Source organism: Prinia subflava, chromosome Z (genome assembly GCF_021018805.1).
Source record: "Prinia subflava isolate CZ2003 ecotype Zambia chromosome Z, Cam_Psub_1.2, whole genome shotgun sequence".
Taxonomy (NCBI): Eukaryota; Metazoa; Chordata; class Aves; order Passeriformes; family Cisticolidae; genus Prinia; species Prinia subflava.
Window position 1 is genome coordinate 34,362,216 of NC_086283.1, and position 18,565 is coordinate 34,380,780.

The window sequence follows — 18,565 nt, forward strand, 5'->3', positions numbered from 1 at the left end:
GTTAGTAAAATTACCAAAATGTAAGATATGCCTGTAGAACATCAAAAGTAACTCAATTTCCTTTATTCCAACCATGAAAGGATACTTCCACTATTCTTTCACAAAGTAATATTTTAAAAAAAATATTTACTTTTAATTGCATAATGATAATAAAAACCAATTTAGATTGGAAAAGAACCTTATGATCATCGAGTCCAGTCATTAACACTGGACTGTCCACTGTCAAGCACTGTCAAGTCCATCTCTAGTCCAAGTCCCTCAACACCATATTTACACACGTTTTTGAAATGTCCAGGGATGGTGATTCAACCACTTCCCTGGACAACCTGTTCCAATGCTTGACAACCTTTTGGTGAAGATATTTTTTGTAATATCCAACCTAAACTTCTGCTAGAACAGACTGAGACTATTTCTTCTTGTCCTATCACTTATATCTGAAAGAAGATACTGATTCTGTCTTCCTACAACCTCTGAGGAGGCAAATTGACTGAGGGTATCCTTTATCCCCTCCTCCAGATCATCAAAAAAAGCAGGACTGTCCTCAGTACTGAGCCTGGGGGACGCCAATGCTACTAGATGACAGATGGATTTAACTCTATTCACCACCACTCTTTTGGGCATATAACATGTGCTGATCTTTTATTAATTATATAGTGATTATTAACTATGTGATGACTTGTGATCACAAGATTGGAAACATTATTGCCACAATTTTTAATGCGTGTTTGAAACATCTTGTCATGGTCACTATGCATTAATGGTCAATGCATTAATGCCAGCAATTCTAATAATTAAAAAAAAAATAATAAAGTGCATTGTTATTAGACCAAAGTAAAATTTAATGTAAATGAAAATCAAAATAATACTGCAAGTCCACCATTTGGACTTAGATGATTTCTTTCATCATTTATACAATAAACTTTTAAGTATGGGAAAGCAACTTATTAAGACAGTGAAAGGAATTGCTTCATGCTTCTTTGACGAAACATGAAAATAACTTCATAAATATTCTGCACATATGTATCCAACAGTCTTTTTGGTTCAGTCTTTATTGTGAAAGTCAGTTGAGTGCACATATAACCACTCAGTAAGAAATGGGTGTTTGTGATACAATGATGAACTTAGTCCAGTGCAGGGAAAGAGAATGAAAGCCAGTGAAAGTAGTTTATAAAATGTTTAGGGAAGAAGGGGTACAAGGACAGAGGAAATTTCAGCCACTGGTAAAGCAGAATCCAGGGAAGCATTCAGGAGCATCAGCAGCATAAAATCTGTAGGTCCAGATCAACACATTCAGAAAGCAATTTTTTGATTTGTCCTGGAGAAAAAGCTTAAATACTGATAACACTTGAAAGATGCTTGATGGAGGTCCAGGTGGCAGATGAGGATAACAAAAACTAGTTTTAGTAAAAAATCTTAAAAAATTAATTTAAAACAAGTCAAAAAGATGTTTAAGATAAATAATTTTTAGGAATTTGGTAATGGAAAATTCCATCCTGTTTTGGTTTAATTCTATTTTATATCAGAACAAGTTTGTGGAGAGCTTGAGTGTTTCACTTACAGATGCAAAATGAACTTATATATGCCATCAAGGATTTTTTTAATGTAATTATTGCTATTTTTATATTATGTCTTTAAATTTCTAACTTATCACTTCACTCTGAAAAAAAATAAACTTAAAATTTGAAAATTTCATATTTTGCAATGTAACACAATTAGTGACTAGAAACACAAATTTTCTACTCTATATATTTTGATTTCAGGAAATTTTCATAAGCAAATCTGAGTTACCTAGTGATAGAAATGGTAGTAGAATATAGTACGCCGACCTGGGAGATTGATAGGTATGCAGTTTATTGAGTCTGCCTGCTTTTATGGCACTGTTCCAGCACTGACTGCTGAATTTAGGAGGAAGCTGCCATCTGCTGTCAGGACTCCCTTATATCTGTTGACAGAGCAGCAAGACTTTGGATTCTGAGGCTTGGGTTTAAAGCCAACCCTTGGACACAAGTTTCCTGAAGCTGCATCAATCTGTTTTCTCAGACTTACTTGGGAGGGCTGAAATCTAATTGTAGATTTTTTCTGAGAATCAAAATGAAAAATTATATGTGAGCAGTGTGCTGTAAAATCTCTGCATCACTCAGAGTGGCTTGGAAAATAAAGAATCCCCAGTCAGTGTGAAAGTTAGCTAAATACAGAAAGATCAGACTTAAAAATCCAGAATACAAATGTGATCCAGAATCACAGGATTGGAAATAAAAGAACTACACCCTTAAAAGGATATGACTTGATCCTCAAGGAGCACTTTTGAGGTAATGAATACGTGGGCTCTGTGGCTGTGGGGGTGACTTGGTATTTTTATCTTTTCTAATCTGAATATTTACTTTCCTTGTGCTATAGAGAGAAAAAAAAATGATTAAATTAACATTCCTAATTTCAAATGTTGGGAAAAGGTGTGCAGAAGTCTTGAGAAGGTCAGGTGAGCTTACACTGGCCCTTCACCAGCTGTGTTTTGGTGAGAGCATTTGGAGGAGAAAATGCTCAGAGGGCTCTCAAATAAGGAAAGCTCTCAATGACTGAAAATTAAATTCAGTAACTTTATTTTGCACTTATGTGCACTTATTTGGATCCTTGGTACTGCAAGCTAAAACAATTTTTGCAGTGGGTGTCTGAATTGTAAAGGTCGTGATAGAGCTTCAGACTGAAAATCACCCTAAGCATTTGCAATTACTAAAAACACACACTAAAAACATTATGTCCATAGATGTTGAGATTTTAAACCATTAAATTAAAAAAGTTATGACATGGCTAATGGCCATCTTGTCATGTAATTTTAGTTCTCCTTTTCTCAACTACACTGCTATACTATCATTAGCAGTGCCAGGTTTTGCAGTTTAAGACTATCTTTTTCCTTCCTTGTATAAAACATATGAGCAGAAAATATAAGCATGATAATTAAGATCACTTTTTAAACTTATCTGCCACATCTCTGGAAAGAAGGAAAGAAATGCTCATCATAATCAATATACATCACAATTAGTATTTTCTCAATATAATCTACTTTTTCCCAGGTGCTTTGTGCAATGCAATGCAATATAATAATAATAAACATTATAATATAGAGTGCTTTGAAGTTGTCCAGTGTGGCAACAAAACACTTTACAGCATTGTGTATACACCGTCAGTTAAAAATCCTTAGTCTGTTTTCCAGTAGTTTAGGACTTTTAGCCTTTAGAGCACATTTTCTTAGGAGAGACATAATGGAAAGTCCATTATGGACTTTGGAAATTGGATGAAATGGAGGAAACATTAGTATGCACTTGATCTCATCTCTTTATTGTTTTGATCCATGATCTTTATGCATTTTATAAAGAGTTTTAAAAGCCTTCCTTTCAACTTTATATTATTTTACTTATATATCTCTATTGGAAAAATTTTAGCCTTTTGGGGACCAGTGAAGCTACATTTCAAAGAAATGACTCTGGGAATGGTACAGCTAGAGGAGATGTATGCAAAAATTTAGAAGAGTTAGATTAAATGTAGAATTGAAAAGGGTGGGCACAAGGGAACCAAAGCTCTAGTGTACACATGTCTGTCCCAACCTGGAAATATGTCCTAAGATGCCAGTGCAGAGCAGGGAGGTTTGAATGTATCCAGAACAAGACTAAGGCACAAATGAGATCAAACACTGGTAATCAAAATGATAATTCACTTTAATTTGCTATCAAAGAAGAGAGTGAGGAAGAAGTTAGAAGAGTAGGAAAAAGCAAAGGATTACAGAAAGCAAGAAAATTGTTCACCACCAAGAATCTGTAGCGTCCCACGAAGATCCTTCTTTCTTCTGTCGAGATAACTGTCGGAATAACTGTTTGTGCATCACATAAATGGGCAGCAGCTGAACTGCAAAAGTCAGTTTACTGACTTACTGTGACTAAACATATTTGGTAACCTTAACTGGACATAGGCAGTTCTCAGAGCTCCAAATATATTGGTATTATATCAGGTGACTGAAGTTTCTTTTATTTTTGCACTATGTACACATTAAATATATAATCTTCTTCAAAATGCAAAACCTCAGAGCTTTCCTTTCCTAACATTACTAAGGGAACAAGAGTTTACAAAGCTTTATAAGGAATAAAAAATTTACATTAATATGATAGAGACTATAAATTTTACCATAACATAATCTATATCCCTCTTTTGCCCTTATTTTCTAGGGAAGCACAGCTTTTTGTTGAAAAGTTTGAAGGTGCTCTTGGAAAAGGAAAAGGAAAAAAATTCTATGCATACAAAGTGATGATGATGAAGGTAAATTGATTGTTTCACTAAGTTCCTGTAAAGCCTTCTGGAGATTATTGCCGTGGGTATTCATCTTCCACAGTAGTGTGCCCCGTCTTTCTATGGATTTTAAACTTTTATTTTCACTGTTCTTGCACGAAAATATTTATAATGAAAGTTTGTGGTTCAATTTTTGAAACTTTTTATCAAAACAAAAATCAGCAGCTTTACAGGAATTTGCAAGGGTTCAATATCTTGTGAAAGTTAATTTCTCTTGGTGTAGGTTGGGTATTTGCGTGGACTGATTCCAAAGTTAAGTCTTTCCCTTGAGACAGCCCTCTGTAAAAGATAGAAAAAGAAAAAGAAAAAGAAAAAGAAAAAGAAAAAGAAAAAGAAAAAGAAAAAGAAAAAGAAAAAGAAAAAGAAAAAGAAAAAGAAAAAGAAAAAGAAAAAGAAAAAGAAAAAGAAAAAGAAAAAGAAAAAGAAAAAGAAAAAGAAAAAGAAAAAGAAAAAGAAAAAGAAAAAGAAAAAGAAAAAGATAAAAAAAGAAAATTGATATGAAAGAAGTGGTTAGCTAATAATTCTTCTTGTGGTAGAAATAGGAACTTCACACAAAACGAGTGGAAGACATATTAAAACAAACAGAAGGAGAATGTTCTTCAGAAACAATTACTTTGTGGACTTTGCCAATGGATTTTGTGAATGGTTAAGGGGTTGCATTCGCTCAAGAACGAACTGAGCATCTGGGCACTGAGATGATTTTGTGGTTTTTGTTTCTTCTTTTTTGTGACTCTTTTCAGAAATGGATGAAATTTCAAAGAGATTTTGAAAATTTTAAGACAGCCTGCATACCCTGGGAAATGAAAATTAAGGAGATTGAAAGTAAGTAAGATTAGGATCTAGTATCATATTTCTGATGTCTGCCAAAGAGATAAATTTCTTTAGAATACGTGTTTGTATTCAATGCATAGTTTAAAATCAATGAGTATTTATTTTTTCATTATTATTTGTTGAGCTTGGTAATATAACTAGTTGAAAGTTTTCCTCGGAGAATATCACTTTACAGATAGAAATTGTCATCACACAGGTAGTAGTAAAATAGTCAGTGTTGAAATTTATCCTAGATATGTGTAATTGGGATTTAGCCATCCATTTTATTCACTTTCATTTTATTTTGTCTGTATTTATTTTATACAGATTATACTATATAGGTTATACTGCAATTTTTTCTGCCACTTTTTCATTATCTTGAGCTTCATGTAAGTTGTATTGTTTTCACTGTCAGCCCCATAATAAAACACAGAGAGAACAGTGTTTGTCTTGGATGTCCCAAACACAAATGATGCAGTGTAGGTAGTTCTATGGGTATATTTCAGAGTAATGGTCTGTCACAAGTCAGTTTTGTGTTGAAGTTCCAGCACTGAATTTAAACTACAGCCCTTTATTTGAAGGAGATTTGACTGAAGTGCATGGAAACCTGAGCACAGGTCTGCCACTTAGATTCCCTTTACAACAAATGCTTCCCTCTACAACATAAAGAGCCTTTCTCAGTTGAGTCTGACTATTCCAGTCTGCCAGGTATCTAGAAAGATCAAGTGAGAGCTTGAAGCACTGGGCTATCTCAGATAGGCAGCCTTCTTCAAGAGGCTAGTCCCCTCTGGCACAGGGAGACCTGCTTCAGAACAAAGGGCATCAAGATCTGCTGTGCTGCATCCTCACGTTGGCAGTAGGTGAACCTGATGCTGGGGCTTTGATGTTTAAAAGAGAAGTTGACAAATGTGTAAAGTATTTAAGATTTAGGAAATAGATCTTCTTTTCCTTACAGAACAGATATTCAGTATTATCTGTGCAAAAGATGATTTTCCTTACAAGATAGATGTTCAGTATTATCTGCCTCACTGCATATGCTCCTGATGGATGCGTAGCAGAGGTTTCATTAGGATAACTGATACAAGAACTATAACTCAGTGCATGAAATGAAGATATTCCCAATACAACAGGGGTATAAGGATTTGAGAAAAAGAAATAACGGGGCATGTAGAGGTCTACAAAAGTAACCTGAAATCAGAAATATTCATAATTTCCTGCATTGTATTTTTTGAGTCCATAGCATCCCCCAAAGGCTGTAGTTTGATTAAAACTGGGTAATTTACATCTCACAACCAGACAGACTAACTCAAAGTCTCTTCATTTATAGCTCTTCCCAGACTTCCCAGTATGTCGGTCACTGTTAGGATTAGCCACTTTGCACAAAATTTCAAAATGATGGTTTAATTCTGAATGGTGAATAAAGCAGATTCAAAATGCTGAAATCCTTGACAGAATGGCTTGTTCCTCCCTTTGCACAGCTGTGATAAACGTCTCTTAGTTGGTCTCTTCTTATACTTTGGTATTATACCTGGTTAAGTGTATTAAATTTTCTACTGATTGAGCTCTTACAGTAAAATACAAATATATGCATCCCAAATAACACAACATATATTAACTTCATATTACAGACTGAAAGAATGAGCTACATATCTACAAAAGAGTTTGGAAATAACAGTATAAACAAGTCTCTCTGATAAGGCACTTTTCATTTGCTATTAGTGTGCTCCAGGCTTCCAAACTAGTGTGTGAAAAACCTATTGAAAGGTCATTTTTCCCCTGCAAGTGAACAGCAATAGAACTGAAATCTGGTACTTCTCTAACTGACAGCTCTCCTCTAGTCAGCAGAACTGTGCTGAAGCAAGCTGGGGTTGAATTTGAGATTTTGTTTTTGTTTGCTCTGACTTGCAGAGCAAGGGTCAGGTCAGACCCTTGGCTCTCAGTGCTTCCCCTGCAGCCTCTGATCTGTGCACAGGTCTTGGTCAGGGGTTGGAGTGTGTGAGGTCAAATCCTTAACCTAGAGACGGGACTGGCTGCAAACCTGGCTACAGATGGAGCACATAAATAGGAAAGTAGGAGAAAGAAAGGAGAAGGAACGCTTGCAGATAATGTTTTTCATCTCTTGTGAGAAAATCTGGTGAGCACCCTTATAACAGCACAAACACAGACCAGTGTTTTATTGTCTTGGAAAGAGTTTCTACATTGGCTAATTCTGGGCTGCTTCCTATTAAACCTGGGCAGGTTCTGGCTTAGCATGACCACAATGCTCAAAGTCCACATCAAACAGAAAAACGTATAAAAATAATTGAGACATACTTCTAGAGATTACTTAATAATAGCAAGTATCACAGCTGTTATATGACCCTAAATACTCCATTTAACTAACAATTTTATATTTTTGTTTCTGTTTCTCAGCCAGCTCAAGACATACCAGCATGCAATATGGAAAAAAAATAGAATTATGGTAATAAAGAAAAAAATTAAAATTAATTAAATTTAGAATTATTTAAAATTGTAAATTAATAAAAATTAAAATCAATCAAATGTGTAAAAGTGTCTCCTGACACTTTTATTTATTTTATATAAATTTTGTGCATCCTTAGATAAAATAACATCAAAGACCTAACTTATCTGCCTTTTCATCACATCTCATGTTTTCACAGGTCACTTTGGCTCATCAGTAGCATCTTATTTCATATTCTTGCGTTGGATGTATGGAATAAACATGATTCTTTTTGGACTGACCTTTGGTCTTGTGATGGTGCCTGAGGTGGGAATCTTCTAAATTATCTTTGAGCATTGCTGTGTGGATTTCTGTCTTTGCAGTGAGATTTCATGGGATGGGAGATTTAAACAAGTTTTTAGTCTCTTTATGTTCCTTTTGCAAGTATTAGACTGTACTAAGCCTGTAAAGATGGGTTCCTTTTGTGGGCAGTTGTCTCTACAGAGAGAAGTTTTGAATTAGACATGACAGGAAAATGTAAAATATATTTTGGGTTGTCTTCTGAAATGGCTTGTGAAGTCTGGGATGACATAGGTGTGTGGTTTTTTTGTTTTCTGGCAGGGTGGGTTTGTTTGGGGTTTTTTGTTTGATTTTTGTTTATTTGTTTCTGGTGGTTCTGTGCATAACAAAATAGAGGAACTGAGACTAAGAAAAAGTGAGGAGGACTATCTCGACTAAATGTGCATTGCAATAGAAAGATGCATCCCGGGGCTCAGAGGATTCTTTCAGATGCAATACTCACATGCTAATAAGGTGTGACAGTGCTATAAAGTCACGGCAGACCTCTCATATTTTGCACTGTGCAACATCGCTCTTAAGAGTGGTGCTTAGGTCAGATATTGGACTCAGACATGATATATAACAACTTCTATGAAATACAATACTTCCTAAGTTTCTTTGAACCACTATATTGCCCTTCTAAAAGCAGGGGTTTTATGGAATTAAAATTATTGTGCCATCTCCCTGATTTCAATATCCCGTATTCCTCTTATCTTTCTCATTTTGTAGTAAGCAGATAAGAAAGAGTCAGGTAGGAATTTCCAACAGCTTTCCAGCCCGGCATTTCAATAGCATTCTAGCCTCCAGCTAGATCCCTACAAATCTATAGGGTTTGATGGGGTTCATCATCTGATGTCATTGCTAAAATATCTCTCAATGATTTTTGCGTGGTCTGGGGAATTAGGAGAGGTCCTACCTGATTGGGAAGTGTTGTTCCTATTGTCAAGAAGGGAAAGAAGAATAATCCTGGAAATTACAGGCTTCTCAGTCTCCATTCAGTGCCTGGTAAAGTTAAGGGGAAGATTTTTCTGTGAGGTATTGGAAAACCCCTGAAGAACAATGCATACATTCACTGCCACCATGGCTTCATAAGATGAAAGTCTGGCTAGTCAAACCTGTGATTCTTTTATGACAAAGTAACCCAGCCAGCTGATCAAGGGAAGCCAGCTGATGTACTCTTTTTGGACTTCATTTAAGCTTTCAATAGCATCTCTCCCAGTATCCTTATGGATCAAATCTGCTGGATAAATGCATCATGGGATGGGTGAGCAACTGGCTCATGGGTCAGGCACAAAGGGTTGCAGTGAATGGGGTGACATCAGACTGCTGACCTGTCTCCACTGTGGTTCCACAGGGCTCCATCCTTGGCCCTCTGCTCTTCAACATCTTCATAAATGACTTGAACTCAGGAGTGGAAGGGATGCTAAGCAAGTTCACAGATGATCCAAAACTGGGAGGAGCTGTTCACTCCCTTGAAGGCAGGGAGGCCCTGCAGGGAGATCTCAGCAAATTAGAATACTGAGCAGTCACCAACCATATGAAGTTCAGCAAGGGAAAGTGCCAGATTCTGCACCTGGGAATGGCAATCCTGGCTGTACACACAAACTGGAGAACGAGATGCTGGAAAGCAGTGCCATGGAAAGGGACCTGGGGGTCCTGGTCAGTGTCAAGTTGAACACGAGGCAGCAGAGCCCTGGCAGCCATGGGGGCCAAGTGTGTCCTGGGGGGCATCAGGGGCAGCATCACCAGCCAGGCAAGGGAGGGGATTGTCCTGCTCTGCTCTGAGCTGTGGAAACCTCTCCCTATGCAGTTTTAGGTGTCACAATATAAAACAGACAGTAAGCTGTTAGAGAGTATCCAAAGAATCATAAAGGGCATTGAGGGGAAGGCATATGAGAAGCAGCTGAGGTCACTTGGTGTGCTCAGCCTAAAGAATAAGAGATTGAGGAGAGATATCATAATCTACAACTTCCTAATGAGGGGAAGAGGAGAGGCAGGCACTGATCTCTTCTCTGTGGTGACCAGTGACAGGGCCTAAGGGAATGGCCTGAAGTTGTGTCAGGTTGTGTCTCCTTAGGTTGGATATCAGAAAAAGGTTCTTCACCCAGAGGATGTTTCTCCCCAGAGGAGAGGTCACAACTCCAAGTCTCACAGCATTTAAGAAGTTTTGGACAATACTTTCAGGCACATGCTGTGAATCTTGGGGATGATCTTTTGCATGGCCAGGAGTTAGACTTGATAATCTTTGTGGGTCCCTTTCAACACAGCATATTCTGTCATTCTCTGATCTTCCTTAGAAGTCAAAACAGGATAAACATCCAATAGTTTTCAGAGCGAGCCTGGAAAGGAACCCAAGAGGAGATGTACTGTCTCTGAACAAGCATCTTGACAGCAGCAGGGGAACTGCCAGAATCCAAAAACTGATTCCTTAGCATCTTCCCATACGTTTAATTTAAAATATCCCAATAAAATCCTTAATGAAAGAAAAATGAATATTTTGGTTTTTATAAGATAAACACCATTCTTTAGAGAAACATGGATGGACTTCTGTGTTACCTTTGAATGTAAGAGGCACACTTTGGCAATCCATTGATACTAGCTGAACTATAAATTTAGAACACACCACTGAATGCATATGCTAAGCACAGTTTCAATCAGTAACATGAGGAGCAGTGAAAGGAATTGTAGAAGTAGGTCATTCCCATTAAGGAGTTTAGGAGCACAAAACCAGTCTTTCAAAGAAATGACAGATCACTGTCCATTTCCTTTCTTTTCCTACTATTTTTCTTTAAAATATAAATTACTTTAATTTTTGGTTTCAGGCTTTGATGGGTAAGCCATATGGCTCTTTGCCAAGAAAAACTGTCCCAAGAGCTGAAGAAGCAACTGCTATGAATTTTGCTACTCTCTGGGATTTTAGTGTAAGTGCATAAACTTGCAATATTGGATATCCACATGACTTTTATTCACAATTACTTCATTATTTAATACTCAGTTATTTAATATGAAGTATTTCAGGAAATAAATCACAAGAGAATTAATTTACATTTTTTTCACAAGCTATCTGTATAGATGTTTCTTTCAGACAAAACACATAATAAGGCTTGATGTTCACAAGCATGTCTTAGTATATGTAGCAGTCCAAAGACATATGGGGAAATATCTCAAAGCTTTTTTGCCATTCTGAAGTACTGGATTTCCATTTAAATGTGAATTTGGTCTTCTGCTTTTATGTGATTAAGATTCTGAATTTTAAAATGCAGTATGAATTAGGAAAAAAGAGAAGAAAATATATTAAAAATAGCAGTGAGCTACATACATTTTATCACTTTTATTACATACAATGCCAGTGGTGGATACATACAGTGCCATACTCCTTGGATAAAAACAGGATTGGAAGATCTTTCTAAAAACCTGAGTATTCAACATTTTGCAGTGACTGCTTCCTGAAATGACATGGCATCTAGTGCATCAGAAGTTGTGTATTTGAGTGACAGTAAGAATGAATCTAAACCTGTGGCTGGGAAGTTAGATAATGATAATGAAATGATAAAATGAGAAATAAGAATACCAGGGAGATATTGGAGAAAAAAGGAATATAGTAACTTGAAGATTTTGTAAAGAGAATAGGCTAGAAAAGCTTTATATGGAAGATCAGAACAAAGCTTGTAAAATAAATGTATTTGAGAAAAGATGTATGAAGGCATGGTGGAAAGACAGGAAAAGTTTTTAATAATTGTCAGAAACATAAACTGTCAGGTGTCAAGAAGTACAATAAATAACAAAGTAGCAGTTAACAGAAGGAACAAATGCAAGCATAATAAACATAGAATAAGGCAATGAAATATTGAGGGTAAACCCCCCATTGTCTTAAGGCATGTCAGATTGACAAATATTCCTTGAAGACAATGATGTCCTTGTTTACACAACACAGGAAATAGTACCTTTCATCTTCTAGCAACTCCTGTATGCTACCAAATAAGTTAGAAACAAATGCCACACATCACCTATCAATATTTTATCCTAAACAAAACCCCAACAAAACCCAAAGAACCCCAAGCTCTATGTAAGGACTTAAAAAATGCAGCAGGAAACACTGTCCCCATAAGTTAAGCCATAATAGAACCTGAGATAAGTACAGATGCTGCAGAAGGAGTAGCTAATTCCAGGACTGACAGCAGTGGAGGCTTGGTTATCACCTGGACAAAAATTCCCACTGTGACAAACTGTAAGAAAGGAAGCAGGTGTTTGTCCACATGCCATCCCAAGTCATGGAAATCTTATGGATACCTGGAACTTGGACTGTATAAAGGCGATACCACAGAAGAATGTCTTGGGACCCCACCACTGAGAAGATCAGCGTGAAAAGGGACTGGCAGGATGCCAGATGAATCCATGCGGTGATAGTGTATCTTTCTACTGGTGATATCTTTCTACTTAGTCTCTCTGTGTTTGTCTCTCCACCTCTCTTACCCTCTCTCTAGGTCTCTTACACCCCCTCCCTCCCATTTCTTTCTCTCTCTCTCTGCGTCTCTCTCCCCTTCACATTTACCATTAAATAAAATATGCATTGCTGAATTCAGTGTATGGTCTCTTATGGTTACCTTATTTTGGGCAGAGACATCTCTTTATAAATGGATCATATTCCCCACCACTCTCTAAGACCATACCCCACCATACCTCACTACTCTCTAAGAAAAGCAAAGAACAGATGAGCTCAGCACGCCTATTCTGCTTTCTTTTGTGCTTGAAATTGTGTTCGCATTACTGACATGGCAAAAGGAAGCATATTTGGTTTTTGATATATTCTACTTGGAATTTAGTTTTAACATCTAGTTTTCAGATTATAATCCAATCATAAAATATTAGTCTCAAGTGCTATTACTATAACACGTTCAATCATAGTCTTTTATGTTTGGCTCAGAAAGGAGTGAAAGAGACTTCCATACATGCCTACTTTTACAGATTTGAAGTTATTTCTAATCTTATGGTGAAGTACTGTGGAATCAACAAACTGAACGATACACAGGAATTATCCCTGACATACAGGACACAGAGACAAAAAGGCATTTTAATAATTTTGGGGACCCAAAAGTGTCTCCAGAGCTGCATAAGGCTGTACTGAAATCTGGATTAAGATGGAATTAGGATGCTTTAGGGACCAAAAATATGCAATATACACACTATCGAATTTGAATGTGTCCTGACTGGTATAGAAGTTTTACTAATACTTAGCAAGAAATGTGTTCTATTAGAATACTTGCCTTTTTAGAGATGAGTGTATTTTTATCCATTATGCATAGGCACAGATCTCAAATCAAGTCAGAGATGATGAAAAATGAGATATGTGGATCAAGATATTTTGAACAATATTGTGTGTGCTGTATATTAATATTGGATTTTCAACTTAGAATTGTGAATTAGGTTTTTCAAAAATGCCTGTGACTCATTTAATGTACAGTAAAAGCTTCAATAAATCAAGTGCGTGTTTTGAAAAAATAAATAAGAGAAAGTTGTTATTAATTTTAAGGAAAGTAGGCAACTGAAAATCAGAAGGGAAGCAAATGGTTTTTTAATTCACCAGCCCTTTATTATTGTATTACTGTCAAAATTATGCATGGTCTATCCTCCAATTAAGCGGTCAAATACTACATACTGCACTTGGAATTATTACATCCAGCTGGAGTTTTGTCACAAGTGCACGCACTGATCTGTCCTGGTAAAGGCTCTGGCTTTGGTCTTCTTCTAGAAGCTGAGTTCTTGCAGTTACCTGAGAATCTGGTCTTCCTCTAGAAGCTGAGTTCTTGCAGTAACCTGACAAACAACCAACCTGACTAAAACCAGAAAGTTTTAGTCATTTGGTCAGGTAGATACTGGCAATTCCTCACAGTCAATAAGGCACTAGCAAATAATTTTGAAAAATCATCTGTCTGGCCAGTAGAAAAGAGGGTAATTCATATTGAGATACTTAGAAAAGAAGATAGACATTGAATTGCTGATAAAGTCAGTTGACTTATATTGCGTTTTCTACACCCTTGGATCTGAGTCTAAGTGTGCAGAAGATCTGTGTGCTGAATAATCACTCATAAGATGCCCCTACCTATTATTTATCATATATACTGACTGATCACCCATTGAACAGCAGACAACTGTTACTAGACAAAGAAGGCATATGAGATTTTCTTATCAAACTCATGCAAATAAATTTAAGAAAGGTGAAAATTAACTTAAATGGATTTTATCTGCAAGTAATCTGAAAGACAAATTTTGTAAAACAATATGATTCTTTTACAAGTATGTTGAAGAGGTTTTGACTTATTAAGCAGTAGATGGATTGCTAATGAACAATTTTAAAAGATTTTGAAGTTGCTATGAAATATCTGTCTTTTTAACATAAAGGGACACATTTTCTATCCTGTGAGCTTTATTATAGTGATATTTGCAAGTGATTTGAATTAATTGAAATTAATTGCTATTGATATGTTTATACATTTACTGATTGTGTGCACAATCAAGAAAAGTAACATTATAATTTTTTGTGACTTTTCAGGGCTTTGCACAGTATTCTGTGCTCTTTTATGGTTATTACAATAACCAGAGGACAATCGGGTGGCTCAAGTTCAGGATGCCTCTTTCGTATTTCCTTGTTGGAGTTGGGTCTATTGGCTATAGCTTTATGATTGTCACTCGAACGTAAGTTCTCCTTGCCTCTGGAAAAACGTACATTCAAAAAGGCAGGTAATTCCATTGTTGACCCTGGAGACTGTCTTTTAAAAAAATTCACTAATTCTAAGTACAGGACAATGAAAGATCAAATGTAAGGTCAAAGTCATGTAAGAGTCCTTCAGCCTGTATTTATTTATCTGTTCTTCTGCACCAGAAGTTGTGTTGCAGTGTTGTGAAAGTGGAAATAAATCTTTACTGAAATAACAAAGCACTTCTTTCCTGAACTTCAAAAATTAATTCATAAAGTGGAGGAGAGATCTGTCATCTTTTCATAAGATTAATATAATCTTATATATAATATAATAATTATATAATCCTATTAATATAATAATACAATCTTTAATACCTTTGGTTCAAACGACCACCTAACACAGTAATATAGTCAGCCCTAACCGTGGTTTTATAAAAAGCCTGCAGTGAAAAGAATAAGAAGCAGTTCAAGATTCAAAAACACTTTTAAATATAGAGAAAAATGCAGTTAGATTAATTTGTTTTCTGTTTTCAAATTGACTTCCTGTGTAACTCAAAAAAGACTTCTGTCACATATATGTATTTTTGAAGAGGATACAAATTCGTAGAATAAAATAGCAATTGATTTAGTTCAAAAATATATTTTAAAATATTTTAATAAAATATCTGCCAAGATTAGAAGACTCTTACTCTTAGACAATTTTATATCAATGACTCTCACTCAGACAACAAAAATATTCATGATAGCAGGAAAATCCTGTAGCCCAAACCAGAGGAATATTCTTGAGAAAAAAATATATCATATGTGCTAATTTTCCATCTGGCCATATGACAGTAATGATGACCAATATATGGGTAACCAAATGAGAGTTCTTGCAGCCTTCTGCTCTTTTCTATTTCTCCAGAAAGAAGCACAGTGAGCACAGAAAAAGCAATGTTACAGGAGGTGCTATCATTTTTTTGCTGTTGTCTGAGAACTGAGAAAGGTGTATATGAATGAGATAGTGAGGATTATAAGCACTATTAATTTATTTAAGGAAACTATTTAGATGTAGGGCTCCTCTCTTCAGCTCTTGCAGTGTATAACATACAAAATTGTGTATAAAATGGAAACATTTCTGATCTCAAAGAAATTATATTCCAGCCACAAGGGTGTTCATTATTTCATTAGAAACTCTTGAGAAGGAAATGTCTTAGTCTATAAAAGAGAAGCAGGATAGACTTTACCAGGAACCTTTCATGTTCTCTGACTTTTCTGGATATGACCAACCCTGGCATTGATTTTTGTCATCTCAGAAGGATTTCCTGTATTACTTGCTTATTATTCTCTTCCTAGATTTCACAGCATGTATTTAATTGGGCTTTTAAAAATGTAGTACATAGACTGTATTTATATTAATGACATAACTCTGCTACATTGTTGAGATTTAAAATAAGTGATGCCTTTTCCTGACCAGAAATACTGAAGACTATGGGATTTATCAGCACACTCTTTCCTTCTGTTTAATGACTTGAATTAGACAACTGAATATGCAAAGCAATTATGCAATAAATATGGTTATTACATGAGTAAAACCCCTTTAAAACAGAGAACTTTGAAGACAAGATTAAGTTTAATCTGAAGAAATTCTTCTCTGAAGAAGTAGTCTGATGTTTCTTGTCACTCTAATAAATCTTTTTGAATATGTGTAGGAGATGATAGAGAAGATATTTTATATGTTACAACCATGTTTTCTTCTGTCCTGTTTTTTTAGAATATTTATTATTTTCGTTGTTATATTTATCTTGTTTTGTTTTATTTATGTATTTATTTTGTTTTTTTGTTATTTTAGAATATTTTATTAGATTTTTTTCTTTGTCTACTATTTTTGAACTCTCTAATAAAGTCTATAGCAGTTTAGGATGCTCTGCACCTTTCTATTAAGAGATGTTCTCAATATTGTTTTCAATTAAGCTTCTTATCCAGCACAGTTTCTGTGAAAGGTTAATGAAATATATTCATTCTTTCTCATTAAAATGGATGAGATGGGCTCATAAAGTGTCTAAATATGAAATCTGCATCTTGAACACTTGTTTCAGAAAAAAAGATTTAGTAAAGCAAGAATGCAAGAATGATGTAGAGTTTTTCAGAAAAGAACTTAGCATTCAGGATCCATTTAAAAGTCATGTCCACAAAGCAGAACTAGTGCTAACAAGGTCTTCCTGTGTCTTTCTGTTTTTTGTAGAATGGCAAAGAATGCAAATGACGATGGTGGTGGGGATGACACTAGTTTTAATTTCAGCTGGAAAATGTTCACAAGCTGGGACTACCTGATTGGCAATCCTGAGACAGCAGATAATAAGTTTGCCTCCATCACAACAAGCTTTAAGGTAAAACAGAGTTTACTAAGGAGAGGCAACACAATTTGGCTTTCACCCTTGTGTGAATCAGACAGAATTAAGGTCAAGAGTTGGGAGTGCTGAGGCTCAGAAACATATACTCAAATTGGCATCTGTACACCTTCTGGGTCTCTGTGTCTTGCCATCACATTTTCTTATTTTTATTGTGAAAGAAAAACCATTAGCAGCTTTTGTGTCCTCTGTGCTGACAGTACCACTTTTACAAAACTGATTCTACTCTAAAAAAAAATTTTCCTTTTTCTCATCTTTGGTGGCTTCCAGTTTCTGTGGTGTTAGTCTGAAAAACTTTCTTAAAATGTTGCTCCCCTTTTGCCAATCTCACATTGTCAACTTCTCTTGCAACAGAGAAGAGATATCATAAGTAATAGAATAGTCTGTATAGGATTATTTATCAGAAGAACTGGCTTCAGAATTTTGAGTTTATACTTGTGTTTCAGTGTTTTTATTCTCAAAGTAATTACAAAATATAGCCAAATTTGCAAGACCATGTTCTTATGCCTCTTTCCAGTGTTTAAGGTATGTTGATTTCAAGAGTGATGGTGTAAGGAATCTGGGTCAAGACATAAGACGCTGGGCTGTGACAACAATGGAGTGGATATATTCTGTATGTTGAATGATAAAAAATGTTTGTGCTGTAGGGTGGCTGGGACACACCAGTGTAGCATGCAAAGGAAAATTTAATTTTCAATGCAATAATGTACCGGGAATACACGGGCAAGGTGTTGTGAGACAACAAAGAACGTGCTAGGCTTGCAGTCACACTGACAAGAGTGACACCATGGGAGCTGGAGCACTGAACACTAGCTGCTCTGCCCAGCTGCACCTTTCCTGTCCACAGTAGTGGTAGAGCCACCACACCCCCCCAACCTGCCCACCTCCTCAGCTGCAGGCATCACAGAGAACTGCCCTCAAGTGTAAGTCATCAACAGAATACTCCAAGAAAGCAAATTCTGGAGAAATACTGATTGAAAATGCTGAATCTGTATGAGCTTCCCTGCCTGCCTACTAAGACCAGATACTGAAAGCTACTTGGGAAAGAACACAAATCAGTCAAGAAAAGGCTTAATTTTGAGAAATAAACTCATGAACCTTCACAGTAATTCTGCAAATAAGCAAGGAACCTCAGAAAGAAAAGATGAAGACTTGGCTTGGGTGAGGTCATGGGAGTTTTGTTTGAAAGCTGCTGCAGTCTCCTGTCATTTATGTGACAAAACACATGCTGTAAAAGGAGTAGAGTCATGAAAGGCAATTATTATGATGTAGTTCATTTTTGCTCTGGACAACTGATCTCTATATCAAAGTCAGAAGCTATAACAAAACGCATTTCATGGGGACACTCCAGGCCAAAAGCTCGTTCATGTGGCAAAAGGAAAAACTGGAGATTATAGTTGTCTATAATAGACAACTATAGAGTCTTAATATTTATCAGTTATGATCAAGGGTAAATGTGGGGAAAACCTTTTGTTCTGCAGTGTGGAGCTTTACACTGTCTGATTTTTTTGGGATTTCTACATCTTAACCATCTTTTCATTCCTTCTGAGTTGC

At 36.0% G+C, this 18,565-nt stretch overlaps 1 protein-coding gene across 1 annotated transcript in view; it reads left to right on the forward strand.

Moving 5' to 3' along the window:
* Positions 1-18,565, forward strand: part of TMC1 (transmembrane channel like 1) — a 56,761-nt gene that overhangs the window by 22,935 nt on the left and 15,261 nt on the right. The window contains exons 5-10 of the mRNA XM_063423538.1: positions 4,215-4,305; positions 5,076-5,157; positions 7,806-7,912; positions 10,747-10,845; positions 14,475-14,617; positions 16,846-16,990. Of these exons, the coding sequence (XP_063279608.1) occupies positions 4,215-4,305; positions 5,076-5,157; positions 7,806-7,912; positions 10,747-10,845; positions 14,475-14,617; positions 16,846-16,990 (667 nt within the window). The remainder of the gene's footprint in view (positions 1-4,214; positions 4,306-5,075; positions 5,158-7,805; positions 7,913-10,746; positions 10,846-14,474; positions 14,618-16,845; positions 16,991-18,565) is intronic.